The sequence below is a fragment of the Colias philodice genome, chromosome 31 (genome assembly GCF_061535455.1).
Source record: "Colias philodice isolate Cphi_HAF_F1 chromosome 31, ilColPhil1 Martin Lab GWU primary, whole genome shotgun sequence".
NCBI classification, from domain to species: domain Eukaryota; kingdom Metazoa; phylum Arthropoda; class Insecta; order Lepidoptera; family Pieridae; genus Colias; species Colias philodice.
Window position 1 is genome coordinate 3198713 of NC_143116.1, and position 18850 is coordinate 3217562.

Here is an 18850-nt window from a genome sequence, read left to right on the forward strand (position 1 = left end):
ACGGTTCCGAACACTGCTTTGTGTAGCGCATGTCGCGTGACGGTCACGGCGATACACGCGACATGCGCTACACAGACCAAAAAGTTTGAGACGATGTAATTAAAGTTTCACTTTAATAAAAAAAATCCTATCGTTAATAATTTAAATCAAGTGTTCCACATAGAATGAGTTTTATAAATTTTATGCATTAATAATTACATAACTTCCAATCACACTTCCAATAATTACCTGTATAGTTGTATAATGTATTTACCTACTTTAGGATGTCATTAAATTTTTAAATGCATTAACTAGGGCAAAAATGAGTAATGGGTATCATAAATAATCGCAGTTTCTAACAGCTATTAAACATTAAACAACTCGTATCGTATCGTATCAAAGAATAAGAATTTACAGGAAATGATCACAGAAAATAGCAATATTAGTATTATAAATTTCATGGATTATCGATATAGATTGTCGGTAGAATCTTAGGGTAGAATCAATCGAAGATGCAACAAATAGCTTCAGCTTGAGCTCCAAACTAGCTACCTATTATTATATATAAATTAAAAATTATTATTGTAATGAAAATAAAAATGTAAAATTTGCGCAAGCAAAAAAGGTTGTCTATGAATGGCATAAATATTAAATACATAATGGCGGCTGCGTCAGATTTGCACTTGTCAATAATAAATTGTTGTCAGAATGCTCAAAACAAATAAATAATTTAATTTATTTTATTGATTATGTATCTTGTAAATAATTGTTACACTAAAAAAATTATAATTTGATAGATTTTTCCCCTTTATACAGCGATAACGGGGAATTTTATGCAAGTTTCCTATATTTATGCGTGCCTATAAAATTCGACATATATTATATTATTTTATGTGATTATTGCATTCAAATCGTTTAAACCCGGTGTTATATTCGGAACTACGTTGCTGCACACAAAACATCAAACAGAAGTTACGAGATATTCAAATTTGTAAGTAAAATTTATTATATTTGATACGCAAAAATCGATTTTTCACACGCAAGATAATGTAAAAAAAATCCTATTTCAATAATAAATACTCACTTGATTAGCCATAATTTGACTTATTTAACGTTTTAAATGCAAAAAGCGAGGTGCGAAGGTATTCTTACATCTGTTGCACTTATTGATTATTTGATAAATTATTTACGATGAAACACTTCGTTCTTTACCGAACATTTAACAGCTGTGTCTTTAAAAAGCGCTCTAACTGAACGGTCTTGTGTACGTATATACGGCTTTTTATTTTTAAATATTATGAAATATGTACCTTTTTTTATTTTACTATGGAGAAATAAGCATAGGTCCCTAAATGTGTACTTCTCATATTCATTTCAATAATTCTAAGGAATATCCTGCTTTGTTTTGTTTTCTTTACATTTATACTTCTTTTCACATTTAAAACATTCAACAATATAGGTATTGCCACAGTAGAAAATACATTATTTTCATTAACTTCATCTCTCCATATGCAAAATTTTATCATATGGGAACAGTACAATGGTTTCAGCTTTCAAAGTATTGCAATTTAAAAAATATATTATATATTACACTGGCCTGCCATGCCTTACTAATTATTGTTTAAAAAAATAAAATTAATTATAATTTTCTGCATCTCAATTCTCAACATCATATTTTATTTATAGCATATATTTTTTACTAGTTGTGCCCCACAGTTTTACCTGCATTGCTCTGCTCCTATTAGTATTAGCGTGATGATATATAGCCTATAGCCTTCCTCGATAAATGGACTATCTAACAGTGAAATAATTTTTCAAATCAGACCTCTGGTTCTTGAGATAAGCAAGTTCAAGCAAACAACCTCTTCAGCTTTGTGATATTACTATAGATTTCTAATTGTTATAATTTTATCACAACGACTCGACTGACCGGTTGGCTTGGTTGGTTGTGACTCTGCCTTCCAAGCCAGAGGTTGTGGGTTTGATTATATTGCTCTGTGTTTGGATGTTAATAATTATCTATATAAGTATTTATTTAAAATTATATATGTATGTTAATCAGTCATCTGGTTTCCATACAACAAGCGAAAGCTTAGTATGGGATCAGATTGTGCCGTGTGTGAGAATTGTCCTGAAATATTTATTTATTTATTATTTATTTTCAGGTAAATCTCAAAATGGACGATCCAGCTTTGACTCGGGTATGTATCTATATTATTTATTCAATATATTAATATTGCATTGCAGTAGTTACAAATGTATTTCTAACATCTTATTTCAATGGTTATTGCTTAAATATTTATTATATGTGCTGCATTATGCGAATTAAACTATGTGACCTTTAACCCATTGAGCCCCAAGCGGCCCGATTGGTCACAAGACACAATAGATTTTCTATTGTGTCTGTGTTTCCGGAGCCTGAGTTATTAATTAAATGTATTATAGTGAAGTCCCATGTCCCCAAGTGGGGTAAGGGGCAGATGCATTATGCATACATTTGTTTCACTGATCGATTTTCTTTAGGGACAAGTAGGTGATCGACCTTCTGTGTCCTGCAAGATCGAGACATTTTTTTTTCTTTGTCTCCACCGGGAATCAAACCCAGGACCTCTCGGTTCTACGCTCACGCGTCAACCACTGTACCAAGGAGGCGGTCTTGAAGTACGAGGATGGTTCTTATGGAGAGAAAACTTAAACATGTGCCATGGGCGAAGCGAGGGCGCACCACTAGTTAATTATATTTGTTTCTAGGTATGTCGCATGTGCCTTGACATCGACGTAAAGATGTACGACCTCACTGGGCACAAATTGCATCAAATATTCAACGAGGTGACGGGAATACCGGTAAGTGACTATACTATACGTAATACTAAGTTGTAACTTAGTATTTTTATGTTACGCGAGTATTATAGGCTAGATGTGCCTAAGTTTTATGCACTAGATATTTCTATAACTTATATGTTATATAAGTATCATCCAAATGCGTTCAGTGGATTTCACATGAAAGAGTAACAGATATATTCTTAAAAAAGAAATTTTTAATATATTACTAGCTGTAGTCTGCGGTATTGTCCGCAGTGTTCCGCTTCTGTTGGTCTTAGCGTGATGATATATGTATTGAAAAATAACAATTTTTTATCCACTTGAATACAGACGATTTCAACACTACAAAGTGTTGAAATCTATGTATCTATCTATCTTACTAGCTTCGCCCCGCGGTTTTACCCGCAGTGATCCGCTCCTGTTGGTCTTAACGTGATGATATATAGCCTATAGCCTGCCACGATAAAAGAGCTATCTAACACCGAAAGAATTTATCAAATCGGTCCAGTAGTTTCTAAGATTAGCGCGTTCAAACAAACAAACTCTACAGCTTTATAATATTTGTATTGTACCTCGTGTGTTCATAAGTTTTGAGACGAACTTTGTAGTTAAAAAATAAGATAAAATATCACTGGCTGATATTTATTTCTTTTTCCAATTTTGAATTTGGAATGTTTAATTTTAATTCCTTTGATTTTCAAATTAATTTCTTTCAATTTTCTCGTGATGGAGGGAACTAAAGAATTACGTGCGACCGTGATTTCGCTGTTTAGGCGGGGAAAAAACCAATGGAGATTTTCCGTGAGGTGAAAATTTTTGGTGTGAGCCATAACTTCGTGTATTACACTATCAAACGATACAAGGAGACTAATTCTTTGCAAGATCGCCAAAGAAGTGGCCGGCCACGCTCTGTGAGGACGCCTGCGAACATCAAAATCATCAGAGAGCGACTTCGCCGAAATCCATGTCGCACTCGGAAAAAACTCGCACTGCAGACTGATATTTCGCGCGTATCAATCAATAGAATACTGAAATATGATCTTAAGGTAAAGGCGTACAGCCGTAGGAAAATTCACTTTTTAAACGACCGCCTTCGTAAATTGCGACGCGAACGTTGTCCAATACTGCTTAGGAGACACGATGCGAGGAAGATACTCTTTACTGATGAGAAAATCTTTACTGTCGAAGAAAAGTTCAACCGACAAAACAATAAAGTGTATGCCAAAAGTAGCAAGGACGTCCCACCTTCAGCACGGAATGTCTTGCGTACTCATCATCCGGCTAGTGTGATGGTATGGTGGGGAGTTTCGTATGAAGGTCACTCAGCTGCATTTCTGCCAACAAGGTGTCAAGGTGAAAGCCAAGAATTATCAAAGTGATATTTTAGAGGCTGTTTTGAAACCCCTGTCTTATACTTTATTTTACAACAAGGATTGGATTTTCCAGCAAGACTCAGCGCCATCTCATAAGGCAAAAAACTACCCAAGCTTGGTTGAAGGAGAATGTGCCGGCCTTCATTGCGGCTAACGAATGGCCCTCCTCCAGCCCCGACCTCAACCCGCTGGATTATTCTTTATGGACTGAATTAGAGCTCAGGGCCTGCCGAAAGTCCCACCGAAACTTGGAGTCACTGAAGCGAGCTCTTGTCAGAGAGGCAAAGCGAATTCCATTGGAAAAGATTCGTGCCGCTATAGATGACTGGCCTAATCGTCTGAGGGTCTGTATAAAAAATAAGGGTGGACATTTTGAGTGATAATGAAAGTTTATTGTTTGTTATTACTCGCTTAATATGTTGTATAAATTTTAGAATTATAAGTTAAATATTATAAAAGATATGCAACTTTTATTTCGTCTCAAAACTTATGAACACACGAGGTATAGATGTATCTATACATTTAGCGGAGTATTATTGCTGTTTTTCTTTTCTCGTCCCATAAAGTGAATAAATATTCTATCCAACATAATATGATTATTACGCTTTTAAAATCGAACCAATTATTATTTTCGATCCTAAAATTAAAAATTAGATAATTTTTAACATATTTTAACGAATAATACCAACCCTATACGTTTTTCTAAAAAATCAAAATACTAATAGACCGGGAGATACTGACACAAAATTTCGAGTCATTTGTAACAGGATGGCGGTTCTACAGGGTTCTTAGTACGCAATGACAAAAAGAAAAATGATGGTGTGAACGCTGGTACCGGCGGCTTAGTCGCGTGGGCGTTAGTCGAACTCGTCGGAAAATAGCGAAAGTCAAACGATTTGTAACAGTATGGCACTTATTTTTTCTGTAAGTTTGAGGATCAACGAATATAAATACAAAATTTCAAAGATCTAGGTGTTGGAAATCTTCACTTATATAAATTAATAATAAATTTATTTTTCAAGTATGACAGCACTTTTTCCCCCTACTAGAAGTATGGCAAATATAATAATGGTCACATTTTATCAAATACTCTCCAAAAAGCCAAATGCAATACTGGTACAAAAAGATAGGCGAAATAAAAAAATTTTGCAGATTTTCGGCGGTATGGCGACCATTTGGAATCGTCCGAAAAGTATGGCATGGCGATTTTCGTAAATGGCTGCACGACGATGGTTACCTGTGCAAAAGTTAGCTTGGTACAAATGGTTGAATAATTGTTTTTTTTAAATCAACACATTCGCGTCGGTATGGCGGGCTGTAAGTCATACCGGAAAAGTATGGCATGACACTACCGCCTACTTCTTTTTTATGGGCTATCGGTAAATTCTAAAATTTTTGTGTTACAAATCGTTTGACTTTCGCTATTTTTCCGACGAGTTCGACTAACGCCCACGCGACTAACCCACCGGTACCAGCGTTCACACCATCATTTTTCTTTTTGTCATTGCGTACTAAGACCCCTGTAGAACCGCCATCCTGTTACAAATGACTCGAAATTTTGTGTCAGTATCTCCCGGTCTATAACATAAAGTGGAGGTAGCACGAAAATAAAAATGTATGTATTTCTTTTTAAAATTCGCTATCTCTGCAAAATGTTCTAATTGTCAGGAGTATGATATCTATAATAATATTATAAAGTTGAAGAATTTGTTTGTTTGAACGGAATTATTTCGGTCTTAGTTAGCCCCTTTATCAAGAAAGGCTATAGGCTATATTATATCATCACGCTAAGACCAACAGGAGAGGAGCCACGCGGATATAACTACGAAGCGCAGCTAGCAATTAATAAATCATGTTTAAAATCAATTAAAAGCCTTTAATTTTTCAAGTGTAGTCAGCTGTCAGGTGTACCATTGTTAGGTATAGGTCAGATGCATTATAAATTCTGTTTCACTGATCGATTTCCTACGACTAATGGAAAAGAATACATAATCATATTTCACTATAATGGGTAGGTTCGACGTCTGAGTGTGAATTTTTTATTATAAAATTGCCTCGCCGTCGCCGAAACCGATTATTGAATTATTAGTGTATAGACTATAGAGTCGTGAGTGAATATGTTATACTTGATTAATATGTACAATTCAGGTGTTTTTTAATATTTTGCGTGTCCATTTTCTCCCTCAGCCAACTTAAAAAATCTGAATTTAATGTAATTTTTTTTGTTAGTTACTGAACTTAGTTGGTTACTGAACTTTCGATTGGGTGAACCGATTTTGATGATTTTTTTTATTTGTAAGGAACTAGGCCATTAAAATTACATTTGTCCACTTCTGACCATTAGAAAATTGTTAAGTTATTTATTAAAAACAATGACTTATTGAAGTGAAACTTCTTTGGGCGCGTTGTGAGTAAAATGTCTAGGTCGCTTCATAGCAATACCATAGAAGTTTCACTTCTGACACGTGTGCTCGGCACACATGATCTTTTTTTATTAATTTTAAAGATACATATTCATGAGATAGAGCCCGGTGACAGACAGACGCACAGAGAAGTCTCAGCACATTGGTGCCGTTTTACCCTTTAAGTATGAAACTCTTATTAATAACTAGAGGTCCGCCCCGGCTTCGCCCGTGGTACATATTTCGCAATAAAAGGTAGCCTAACTCAAACTCAAACTCAAACATTTATTCAATTAGACTTCTTCGAGAAGCACTTTTGAAACGTCAATACATATTTTTTAAATTTACCACCGATTCGGAAAGCAGTATCTATGGAGAAGAATCGGCAAAAATCATTTCAGTATTACAATTTTAATTTTACAAAATATGTAAGTAACTGTACGTATATACAGTGTGTCCGGACATGACATACCGATATTTGAAGGGGCTATTCTCCAGGTATTTTTATCGACAATTCAACCCCTCTACAGTCCCCTACCTCACCCCCCTCAAAATGGTTTTCGAATTTTTTAAAGTATGTTTCATCACTCTTATCAATTAAATTTGTTTAGTGGTCCCTAGAATAACTTGTTATTGTTCAAATAAAACCAAATTTAGTATTTTGTGACACTAACTTTCGAAGTTATTACAATTTTCATAAATTCACTATCCGAATTGATAGGTTTGCCATTTTGAGGGGGGTGAGGTAGGGGACTGTAGAGGGGTTGAATTGTCGATAAAAATACCTGGAGAATAGCCCCTTCAAATATCGGTATGTCATGTCCGGACACACTGTATATTATCATAATATGCCAAAGAACTGTCCTGTGGTTTTTACGCGACAACTCTCCATGGGTTTTTATCTTCCATATACTCCTTAATGCTGTAATAGGCTCTCTGAACTAATACGTTTTTTACATAATTTTTAAATTTAGCACTACTAAACTCTTTAATACTATGAGGAATTCTGTTGTAAAAAAGTATACCTTGGCCCATAAATGAATTTTTAACTTTAGCCTATGTCCTTTCTCGGGTATCAAAATATCTCCATACCAAATTTCATGCAAATTGGTTTAGTAGTTTAGGCGTGATTGAGTAACAGACAGACAGACAGAGTTACTTTCGCATTTATAATATTAGTATGGATTTAAATATTCGCAATACATGCAAAAAAATATATGTCGTTTTCAGATATCTGCTTCTGACAAGCTGCCACAAAAGCTATGTTGGGAGTGCACGCAACGCCTGGTGTCCGCGCACAGCTTGCGGCGCAAGGCTCTCAGGGCCCATAGCCTATTGTTGGACATGCTGAATTCTGACAAATTTGTGAGTATTATCTTCATTAAGAGCATGAATGAATGAATGAATGAAAATTCTTTATTGCTCAAAAATAAATAAATACAAATACAAAAGCACACAACACATAAAACAAGCAAAAGGCGGCCTTATCGCTAGGTAGCGATCTCTACCAGGCATCATTATCATCTACAGCTATAAGAACAAATATTTCAGGACAGGACAATTTTCACACACGGCACGATCTGATCCCATACTAAGCTTTCGCTTGTGTTATGGAGATGGCTGATAAACATACATGTATAATTTTAAATAAATAAAAAATAAATAAATAAAAAACACTTTATTGTACAATGCACAGATATACAATACAAATACTTATATAGATAACTAGAGGTCCGCCCCGGCTTCGCCCGTGGTACATATTTCGCAATAAAAGGTATCCTATGTCCTTTCTCGGGTATCAAAATATCTCCGTACCAAATTTCATGCAAATTGGTTCAGTAGTTTAGGCGTGATTGAGTAACAGACAGACAGACAAGAGTTACTTTAGCATTTATAATATTAGTATGGATAAACACTCAGACACAGAGCAAACATCTATGTTCATCACACAATATTTGCTGGATGGGAATCGAACCCACGACCTCTGGCTTGGAAGTCAGGGCCACTACCAACCAAGCCAACCGGTCAGTCAAGAACAAATCAATCATCATCATCAACAGCAAAAATAATTATGAACATTGTCGATATTTCTAAGACATTTTTATACAATATTGTTCTTTCTGGGTTTTAGTAATTTTCCTATTACTTTTCTTAAGCAGTTAAACAAGTATGATAGACTTTTAGTTCGGCTATAATAAAAGGTGTGAAAGCTTTTTTCTTATTTCTTTAGACAGTGCGCGCACGAGCAACTTTGTCTCCGCAACTTTTTTGTCTCCGCAACTATTTTGTCTCTCCACCCATGGGCTAGTATGAAAGTGCGCGCACGTAGCGACGCAACTCCCCATACAAATTGATGGGAGAGACAAAATAGTTGCGGAGACAAAGTTGCTCGTGCGCGCTGGCTCTTAAACAAAACATATTGTTAGACGTAACTTTTGATTTAATATTTTTGTGAATGAATAGTTGTCAATATTTCCTGTCAGAACATGCTTAGCTGTCGAATACTATAAAATACCGCCTTCCTTTGAATCGTGGCGCATTCGTACGGATCGTGCTAGGGTGTTTATATGACGTTTACCCAACTACCCTCACTTTTGTTAATAGTCTTTGACTTGTTGTGATTTGTTATCAACTGCCTACATCAATTATTAGGCAGTTGTGTAGAATTGCAGTACATTCTCATTACATCCAAAAATATAATATAATGAAGTAAAATTCGATTTCATTGTGACTCTAGAATTTATCCGACTTCCTGCAATATTAACGTAGGTTTCGCATTTTCAGATAACCGTACGCCACGTGAAATCAATAGATAGATGCAACCATCGTCTAGAGTCCAATTTATCTAGCCATTTTTTAAACGCAGACACACCTAACTCTAATAACACGTCATATAATAATAACAATACACCAAATGCAGAACCGAAAGTCGATAATTTCGACCAAAAAGTCGAAAATGACGACTTTGAAACTAACAATGACGATTATGAAGAGAATGAGGAAGACAAACCAGAAGAAACTGTTGAAGTTAAAGTTGAAAGTAACGAGATTTTTTTTGAGGAATGCGGCTTCGTAAGCGAAGATGATAGGACATTGAGTGAAGTGTGCAAAGTCAAGAAAGTTAAGAACAAAGTTAAAGTCAAAAAGAAAGTTAAAGTCAAAGAGTATTTGGCAAAGATAAAACAAATGGAGGGAAAAGATGAAAAGGAAAAGATTAAGATAGAAGATAGCGCTACGGCGACGGTTGATAAGTAAGTATTGAAAGGTGGGGAAAGATCTCAATAAATGGGGATGTATTTTGAACTTATTAGTGTGTTATTTCAAATTATACGAGTAATTACTACTTAATAAAATTTAATTTTAATTGCATGATTTGTGAATTAATTAGTGTGTTATTTCAAATTATACGAGTAATTATTACTTTATAATAATAATATAATATAGCCTTTTATTCCTAAACATAGGGTTACAAGAGGTCCCTAAGTTCGGTGTGCCTTTTGGCATAGGCCTCCTCCAATTCTTTCCAATGTAACCTGTCCCTTGCTACGCTCATCCAAAATTATTACTTAATAAAATTTAATTTTAATTGTATGATTTGTGAATTTGAATAAAAATTGTCATTTGTATGGACAATGGTATTGTGTATGATTCACATTCAGTGTTCAAAATTGTAACTAGAGTGATTTTTAATGCAATACATAGTTACAATTCAGCTCTATCTATCGTTACTCGCTAATATTTTTAGATTACATTTTTGGTCTTGCTAAAATTTAAATTGATAAGTATTTTTACAAGTATTTACAAGTACTCTTAAGCTATTGCATAGCTTCTATCGCGGGCCTTGAGCGTGGAGATCTAATCCAGAAATTCCGTAACGAAAATAACCTAACACCCCCAACTCCGACCGGCAAAGCGGTGATACTTTTTATGCAATAGCTTTACCGACAGTCTCCGAGTGCCGCACGTCTTTATTTTATTTAATTAATTTCACAGATTCAAAACCTCCGACGTGAAACGCCGTCGCACCAACGAGAACATAGACGAAAACCTATTCACAATCACCAGTCTATCGTACGAGGAACAAATCGAACAGATAAACAAACGCAGCCAGTCGGAACTATATCTAGGCGCGACGTATAAATGCGAGGTGTGCTTCAGGGGCTTCCACGTGCGGGCGCGGTACGACGCGCACGCCGTGCGGCACAGTGCGGTGAGCGACACGACACACGACACACGACACGATCACACGACACACGACACGTGACATACGACACAAGACACAAGACACACTTAAATCACTTAAAAACACACTTAACACACCAAAACTGCTTCAAAAGAACTGACACTTAACCTAGCCCACTCCATGATAAATACACTTGAAAAAATAACATTGGAAAGGCACATTCAAGAATTAAATCATATAAAAACACTATAAAACAACACAAAAACTACGTCACAATCCATTTAAGACACTTAAAGTAGCCAACTTCATGATAAACTTGAAAAAATAACATTGGAAAGGCACTTAAATCATATAAAAACACTAAAAAACACAAAAACTGCGTCAAAAGCGTATTAATACATTTAACCTAGCCAACTTCATGATAAATACACTTGTCAAAAGCCATTGAAGACACTTAACCTACAATACAAGAAACAAACACACAAACAGAGAAGACACAGACGCAGCCAGTCGGAGCTGTAACTTCAGAAATTTTGTAAAGAAAACGGCAAAACTTAAAATGGACGACTAATACAATACTTACGAAAACCATAAAAAATATAAAGATGGATATTTCTAGAAGTCTAATTGAATAAATAGATGTGAAAAAAAGAGTGGAGGGAGAAATAATTATGTATACGATGCCTTAAAAAAATATATACTTTCTAGCGGTTCGCCCCGTCTTCGCCCGTGGTACCTACATGTTTACGTTTTTTTTCATAAAAACTATCCTATCTTTCAAGTTGGATCGAGCTGCACATGGTGTGCGAATTTTATTATAATCGGTTAAGTGGTTTAGGAGTCCATTGAGGACAAACATTGTGACACGAGATTTATATATATTAAGATTATTTTCATCAAATTTCAGGAATCCGGAGCATTCGAATGCTTCATTTGCAAGACTAGGCTGAAAACCGGGCGCGCCCTGCGCAAGCACATCACATCGCAACACACAGAGCAATTCAGTTGTAGGGGATGTCCGTTTGTCACGAGAAATAGGTATTTATTATCTTTTATTCAAGTGAAACTTCTTTAGGCGCGTTGAGAGTAAATTTGAAGGTCGCGTCATGGCAATACCGTCACGTCATGGTCTTTAAAAATAAATATAATTAACAAAATGAGCGTGAGTGCCGAGCCCACGTGTCAGAAGTGAAACTTCTTTGGCAAGATCCATACCATAAAATTTTACTCTCAACATACCTGAAAAAGTTTTACTTCAATAATAAAGTTAGACAGAACAGTCTTTTTTATTTAGGTCTGATTTTTCAATCCTTGGTTAAAACTTATTCGTCGAATAATGTATAAAACTACCATTTTAAAAACGTATTCTAATTGTAAATAGAATTGAAATGCCATTTTTCCGATTAGCTAAAGTTAAAAATTCATTTATGGGTCAAGGTATACGCTTTTACAATAGAATTCCTCATAATATTAAAGAGTTTGGTAGTGCTAAATTTAAAACTTATGTAAAAAATATATTAGTTCAGAGAGCCTATTATAGCATTAAGGAATATATGGAAGATGAAAATCCATGGAGGGTTGTCGCGTAAGAACCACAGGACAGTTCTTTGGCATATTATGATATATTATGTAGTTAGATTTAAGTTACAGATTATGTAATATTGACAATATGATTTTAAAAGAGCAACTATGGAGTTTCTTGCCGGTTCTTCTCCATAGATACTGCTTTCCGAATCGGTGGTAAATGTTAAAAATACTTATGTAATGACGATTCGAAAGTGCTACTAAAAGTAGTCTAATTGAATAAATAAATGTTTGAGTTTGAGTTTGAGTTTGAGTTTGCCCGTATTTGACAGTTTACGTGACATTTTAATTTTATCGTGTAATACTTTATTGGACGTATAAGTTTTAACCAAGCATTGAAAAATCGGCCCTAAATTTCGATACGAAATATAATTGTTTTTTTTTCTTACAGGGGTGTTGCAAGGGAACACGAAAAATGGCACGCAGGCACTAAATATCAGTGTCCACATTGCCCTAGTCAGTTTGAGTGAGTATTTATCACTACATAGTATAAAACAAAGTCGCTCTCTCTGTCCCTATGTATGCTTAAATCTTTAAAACTGCGCAACGGATTTTGACGCGGTTTTTTTTTAATACATAGAGTGATTCAAGAGGAAGATTTTAGTATACAATTTATTAGGTTTTAGACAAAACGGGCGAAGCCGCAGGCGGTAAGCTAGTTTATTTATATCTATAACTAACTGCGCTTCGCGGTTTTACCCGCGTGGCTCCGTTCCTGTTGGTCTTAGCGTGATGATATATAGCCTATAGCCTTCCTCGATAAATGGGCTATCTAATACCGTAAGAATTTTTCAAATCGGACCAGTAGTTGCCGAGATTAGCGCGTTCAAACAAACTCTTCAGTTTTATAATATTAGTAAAGAATATATGTAGATGATTTAAATTTTGAACCTAGTTTTCGCCCCCTAATTTGTTCGTAGTAGATAAAAAAAATTACGAAGCAAAGGCCGAAAGGATGCCTACATTTTAAAATACACCATAACAATATATGGGTATTGTTTTTTAGGGTTTTCATTATTTTTATAGAAGCAAAATTAATTTTAAAATAATTATGAAAAATCTTAGAATATAATCTGAGATGAACGCTGGTTCGAATCCCACCGAGAGCATCATAGTTTTTCAATTTCCTAATTTTAAATTGCATGTAACTACATATTTGTATTGTCAAGCTACATCTAACCCAAAATCCCATCATTTTCAGCAAAGTAACTACCTACCTAGGCCACGTGAGGATCAAACATGTATCCGACTTTGTTTGTGAGCTCTGCGGCTATACATTCCTAAGCAGAAAGGGTATAGACGTTCACAAGAAAAAGAAACACCGATTGGCCGCTGAAACGGTGAGTTTTAACGGCTTTAAACCCGTTTTTTATGGTAGTAATTGAGGTACTTTCTACCTAAGCCAGTGGTATAAATTTCTTCAGGATTTTTTTAGCAACCATTTTAAGATGTGATTTAACCATTTTTATTTATGATCTCTGCGACTATACATTCCTAAGCAGGAACACTGTTTGGCCGCTGAAACGGTGAGTTCTGACCGGTTTAATTGCAATTTTTACGGTTTTAAAGTTGGATTTATTGGCAGGGTGGTACCCAGAAGTGTTTTTTATCAGAAGAATTTTTGGCATTATTTGACGGTAGTAATTAGGGATATTTTCTACTTGAGCTCGGTTTTTTGCAGTATTTAAAATTTTTTGAAGATATTTTACCATTTGAGAACTCTGCGGCTATACATTCTTAAACAGGAAAGGTTCACGAGAAAAAGAAACACCGAGTGACTGCTGAAACGGTACATAACGGTCTATATAAGTACATATTTGTTAGCGCGTTTAATTTAACGGTAAAATTATATTTTAAAAGAAAATCAATTGATGAACTTATTTAATTTACTTTAATAGTAAGTCGAGTAAAGATGTCTAAGAAATATTATATCAGTATTTAATTACGTAATACAATCACGCTTTAACATATTTATTTAAATTTATATATGTATGTTTATCAGCCATCTGGTTTCCATAAATTAAGCCAAAGCTCAGTATGGAATCAGATCATGCCGTGTGTGAAAATTGTTCTGAAATATTTATTTATTTAAGACATTTAAACATTTTCGCAGCTACAAACAACTCTACAAGGGCCATACTGTGAAATCTGCGACGTGAAGTTCGTATCAGACGAGGCTCATTCAAGGCACTTGAAGTTATCGTCGAAACACAGCAGCGATAACGATCCGTGAGTGGTATTTGTGTGAACGTTGCTATATTACTATTCATTTTTTTTATTTTTTCATTTCAATTAACATTTTTTGTTTAAAAAACCAAGTAATCTTAAGTTTTGCGGAGAATGGCGATTTCGCAAGTCTATTTGAATAAGACCTGCGCTGGAAAATAGTCTCTCAGATGCAACAGAACTCATTTGGAAACTAAAGTACTTCTGCTCAATTTTTTTTCAATTTTGGGTATAAAACGTCATTGCGCAACCGAGCATAGTTCATGCCTCGTTTGCAACGGAATAGACGAGACAACACGCTCGTTTATACTACATTTTCAAATTAAAAAGTATCGTTGAATCGGTCATAAAAATATCGTCGATACCGATATATCGGCTTACCTGAAGTATCGCCGATATATCGGTATCGGATGCATCCCTACTATTTATCAATATAAATTTATAAAGAATAGAAAAAATTCGATCACTCAGCGGGCCTCGAACCCGTATCCTTTCACGCCATTCCGGGGCAGATGCCTGACCAACTCAATGAAATGAAATAAAATGAAATGAAATGATTTATTTTGCAAGAAATGTGGAAGATTTAAAGATGTTACATAATTCATTGTTCAGCACAAATCGCCAATTGATTGGCATGCAAAAATTAACAATAGAATGTCAATGTACTACATACATTTCATTTTATACAATACAATTATATAATATATATGTCAAATCGTGACCCGCCAGAGCGATCGAATTTATTCTATTCTTTCAGTTTTATGTGTCTAAGTGTTATGTAGCATGTTTTGATAGGAAATAGTGACAACTATTCATCCACAAAAATATTAAATCAAAAGTACACAAACATATATTTAATTCGCACAGGAATCGAATCCGCAACGATTCGCAAAGCATGGGTTCGCTAGAAAAGGGCGTGGCGGTTAGACGCGGTGATCGACGGATGATGATGCATCGACAGGATGATGAAAACCCCGCTGAGGTGATCACTTGTGAACAGGTAATAATTATTATCTATATAAGTATTTTATTTGAAACTAGCTTTCCGCCCGCTGCTTCGCCCGCGCAGTCAAAGAAAAACCCGCATAGTTCCCGTTCCCGTGGGATTTCCGGGATAAAACCTATCCTATGTCCTTTCTCGGGTATCAAAATATCTCTTTACCAAATTTCATGCAAATTGGTTCAGTAGTTAAGGCGTGATTGAGTAACAGACAGACAGACAGAGTTACTTTCGCATTTATAATATTAGTATGGATTCCATATTCCATAACACAAGCGAAAGCTTAGTATGGGATCAGATTGTGCCGTGTGTGGAAATTGTCCTGAAATATTTATTTATTATTTCGTATTTATTATTCAAGGGCATTTAATATCAGTTTAAAAATTTTCGATATCTGCAATAGTTACGGAATAAGCGCCTGTGCACACTTAACGATTACACCCTGTATAGATAGAATAGAATCACCGAACCACACGCCACAAGCTCAAATTTCACCCACATCATCTTGATACTTGGCGTTCTTCCACCGTGCGTTTTAGGAGGAACTTCCTACCGCGCACTACTCCTCTGTGGAACGACCTTCCAAATTCGGCTTTTCCCAAGGACTACAATTTGGATTACTTTAAGAAGAGAGCGTACTCCTCCCTCAAAGGCCGGCAACGCAACCACAGTACTCCAGAGTCTGTGGTTGTTCATGGGCGGCGCCAATCATCTCAGCTTTCTGTACGATGACGCGCAAGCTCGTTTGCCGACCTATACTAAAAAATAAATAAAATAAATAGAAGATTATTGTCTGAAACACATTTTAATATATTTTCCTATACATTTACAGTGCGGTGTACAATTAAACGGCTTGCGTCTATACGCTCAGCACTTCCGCAGAGTGCATCCGGACAAGAATCGAACCAAGTACCCGGCCATGAAAACACCGGCCATGTGCGAACAGTGCGGACGTATATTTCAGGTTCGTATTAAATTGTACAAAAAGACATATGTGCCGGGCACACGTGTCAGAAGTGAAACTTCTTTGGCAAGATTCAAAGGTATCAAATTCGTCGCCTTATGACGTGACGGTATTGCCATGACGCAACATTGAAATTTTACTCTTAACGCGCCTAAAGATGTTTCACTTCAAAAAATTTGAGCCGTCACGTTATTTCTGGCAGATGTGAAACATCGACATTATTTTGTACGACGAATTTACTGAAAATACTAGTGCATGAATATATAGCATCATTTTGGTATCTTTAAATCGTGCCAAACAAGTTTCACTTGTGACACGTGTGCTCGGCATGCACGCTCTTTTTTTTATTTTACAACTATTCCAATTAATGTGTATGAACATATCTTTTTTCTATCTTTCAGAGCATATTGTAGATTGGGATTCCTTTTATCTATCTATCTTTATCTATCTTTTTTTTAATCTTTCAGAGCAATGCGCTGCTAAAAGATCACATGTGGGTGCACACAGGCGAGAAACGTTTTAAATGCGATCGCTGCGACAAAAGTTTTACGCAAAAAACGAACCTCGTGTTTCACATGCGTGTACATAGCGCTACGAGACCGTCTTACGAGTGTCCAGTTTGCGGGAAACACTTTGCGTTCTATAATAATCGGCGGCGGCACATGTTTGTGAGTATTTTACGGTTTGAGGATGGAAAATATGGGTTGAGGATAGCAGGGATATGATGAGGATGACGAGGATGGGTTGAGGATGACGAATATATGTTGAAGATGGGTTGAGGATGATGAGGATGGGTTGAGGATGACAAGGATACGTTGAGGATAGCTAGGAGGGCTTGAGGATAGAAGTTATAAGAATAGATTGATTAGCTGATTAATTAATGAATCTGATTAATTGTTCGATTAATCAGATCCATTAATTTATTCGTTCAATTTATTGATTGATTGTTTATTCGTTCGATTGATTGATTGTTTCATTGTTTATTCATTCGTTCAAACAGATCCACACCGGTCTCAAGCCGTTCAAATGCGACACTTGCGGCAAAGCGTTCACAACATCTGGCGAACTGCGTGCGCATGTTGAACATGTTCACTTGAAGAAACCGTGGCCCAAACGGTCGAGACGTGCTAATGAGGACGCCTGGCGTTGCTTGCAGAGTGTCGAGGATTAGCGGGGGGTGAGTATATGGGTGGGAAAAGGGGGGAGGAATAATAGGAGGGGTTGGTAGTGAAGAAAAAGGGGGGTTAATCGGCTATAGGTAAGATATAGTGCACTTCTACGGTCTAAATGGTCGAGACGTGCTAATGAGGACGCCTGGCGTTGCTTGCAGAGTGTCGAGGATTAACGGGGGGTGAGTATTTCGGTGGGAAAAGGGGGGAGGAATAATAGGAGGGGTTGGTAGTGAAGAAAAAGGGGGGTTAATCGGCAATAGGTAAGATAAAGTGCACTTTAAGAAACTATGGTCTAAATGGTCGAGACGTGCTAATGAGGACGCCTGGCGTTGCTTGCAGAGTGTCGAGGATTAGTGGGGGGTGAGTATATAGGTGGTAAAGGGGGAGGGGGGTTAGTTGTGAAGAAACGATTTTATTTTTATTTTTTACGACCTAACTTGAACTGATTTGTATTTTGTTAACGTATTTACTATTTACACATAATATTATTATACATATACATATTAAAATTATTGATTTTTTTCAGGTAAAATAATGAAGGATCTTGATGAAGAAATGCATTTTAATACAAAACATTCGTATATATAAAAAAAAATAAAGAAAATTTTCTAAAAAAATTGTGGGATGATTTTTTTGTGTTAAATATGTACGTATAAAATATGCTGGCAAAGTTTACAAAATTGTATTTTACAATATTGTTTTTAACACGCTGTTATTGGCTTAACCTGTATGTCTGTATGTAACCGACTTAGAGGTCCGCGCCGCAGTCCAAAAGCCCAGCGGCGGCGCGCTGGGTGCGGCACCCGGCGTGGCGCGGCGTCGCCGGCGTGGGCTAGTTATTTTTAAAGTTATTAGGGGGTGGGCGGGCAGTAGAAAAATCTCTCTTTAAGTTTAATAAAAAAAATATTTTTATTAAAATCAAGTAGCTTAACTATTTAGTGATGAACATGATAATTATTATAAACATTGCCAATAATTTTATTGGCAATGTTATGTCAGAACAAGCAAAGGAGCAGGTGGGCCACCTGATGTTAAGTGGTCACCACCGCCCATAAACACCTGTAACACTTAGAAGTGTTACAGGTGCTTTGCCGGCCTTTTATGGACAAATAAGCTCTTTTCTTGAAGGCCCCAATGTCGTAGT

General features: G+C 36.0%; 1 protein-coding gene and 1 pseudogene across 3 annotated transcripts; both read left to right on the forward strand.

The window, feature by feature from the left end:
- Positions 1 to 655: 655 nt before the first annotated feature.
- Positions 656 to 18341, forward strand: LOC149475156 (uncharacterized). 3 transcript variants are annotated; one of them, XM_089713585.1, is made up of 15 exons: positions 656 to 970; positions 2145 to 2180; positions 2731 to 2823; positions 7808 to 7942; positions 9347 to 9828; positions 10571 to 10787; positions 11668 to 11798; positions 12736 to 12810; positions 13546 to 13684; positions 14458 to 14573; positions 15438 to 15570; positions 16403 to 16534; positions 17002 to 17202; positions 17535 to 17711; positions 18233 to 18341. In XM_089713585.1, the coding sequence occupies exons 2-14, from the start codon at positions 2157 to 2159 to the stop codon at positions 17703 to 17705; spliced, it is 2049 nt and encodes a 682-aa protein (XP_089569711.1). In that variant the 5' UTR covers positions 656 to 970; positions 2145 to 2156; the 3' UTR covers positions 17706 to 17711; positions 18233 to 18341. The 3 variants fall into 3 exon arrangements, with proteins under 3 accessions (XP_089569711.1, XP_089569713.1, XP_089569712.1); XM_089713587.1 differs by having other exon boundaries at positions 9362 to 9828; XM_089713586.1 differs by lacking the exon at positions 18233 to 18341 and having other exon boundaries at positions 17535 to 17713.
- LOC149475157 (uncharacterized) lies at positions 3359 to 4329 on the forward strand (annotated as a pseudogene).
- Positions 18342 to 18850: the final 509 nt, after the last annotated feature.

Coding starts and splice junctions, on each gene's coding strand:
- LOC149475156 (XM_089713585.1), top strand. CDS start 2,157: ATGGACGATCCAGCTTTGACTCGG. Junction 2,181..2,730: donor ACGATCCAGCTTTGACTCGG/GTATGTATCTAT, acceptor ATTTGTTTCTAG/GTATGTCGCATGTGCCTTGA. Junction 14,574..15,437: donor CACAGCAGCGATAACGATCC/GTGAGTGGTATT, acceptor TAATTCGCACAG/GAATCGAATCCGCAACGATT.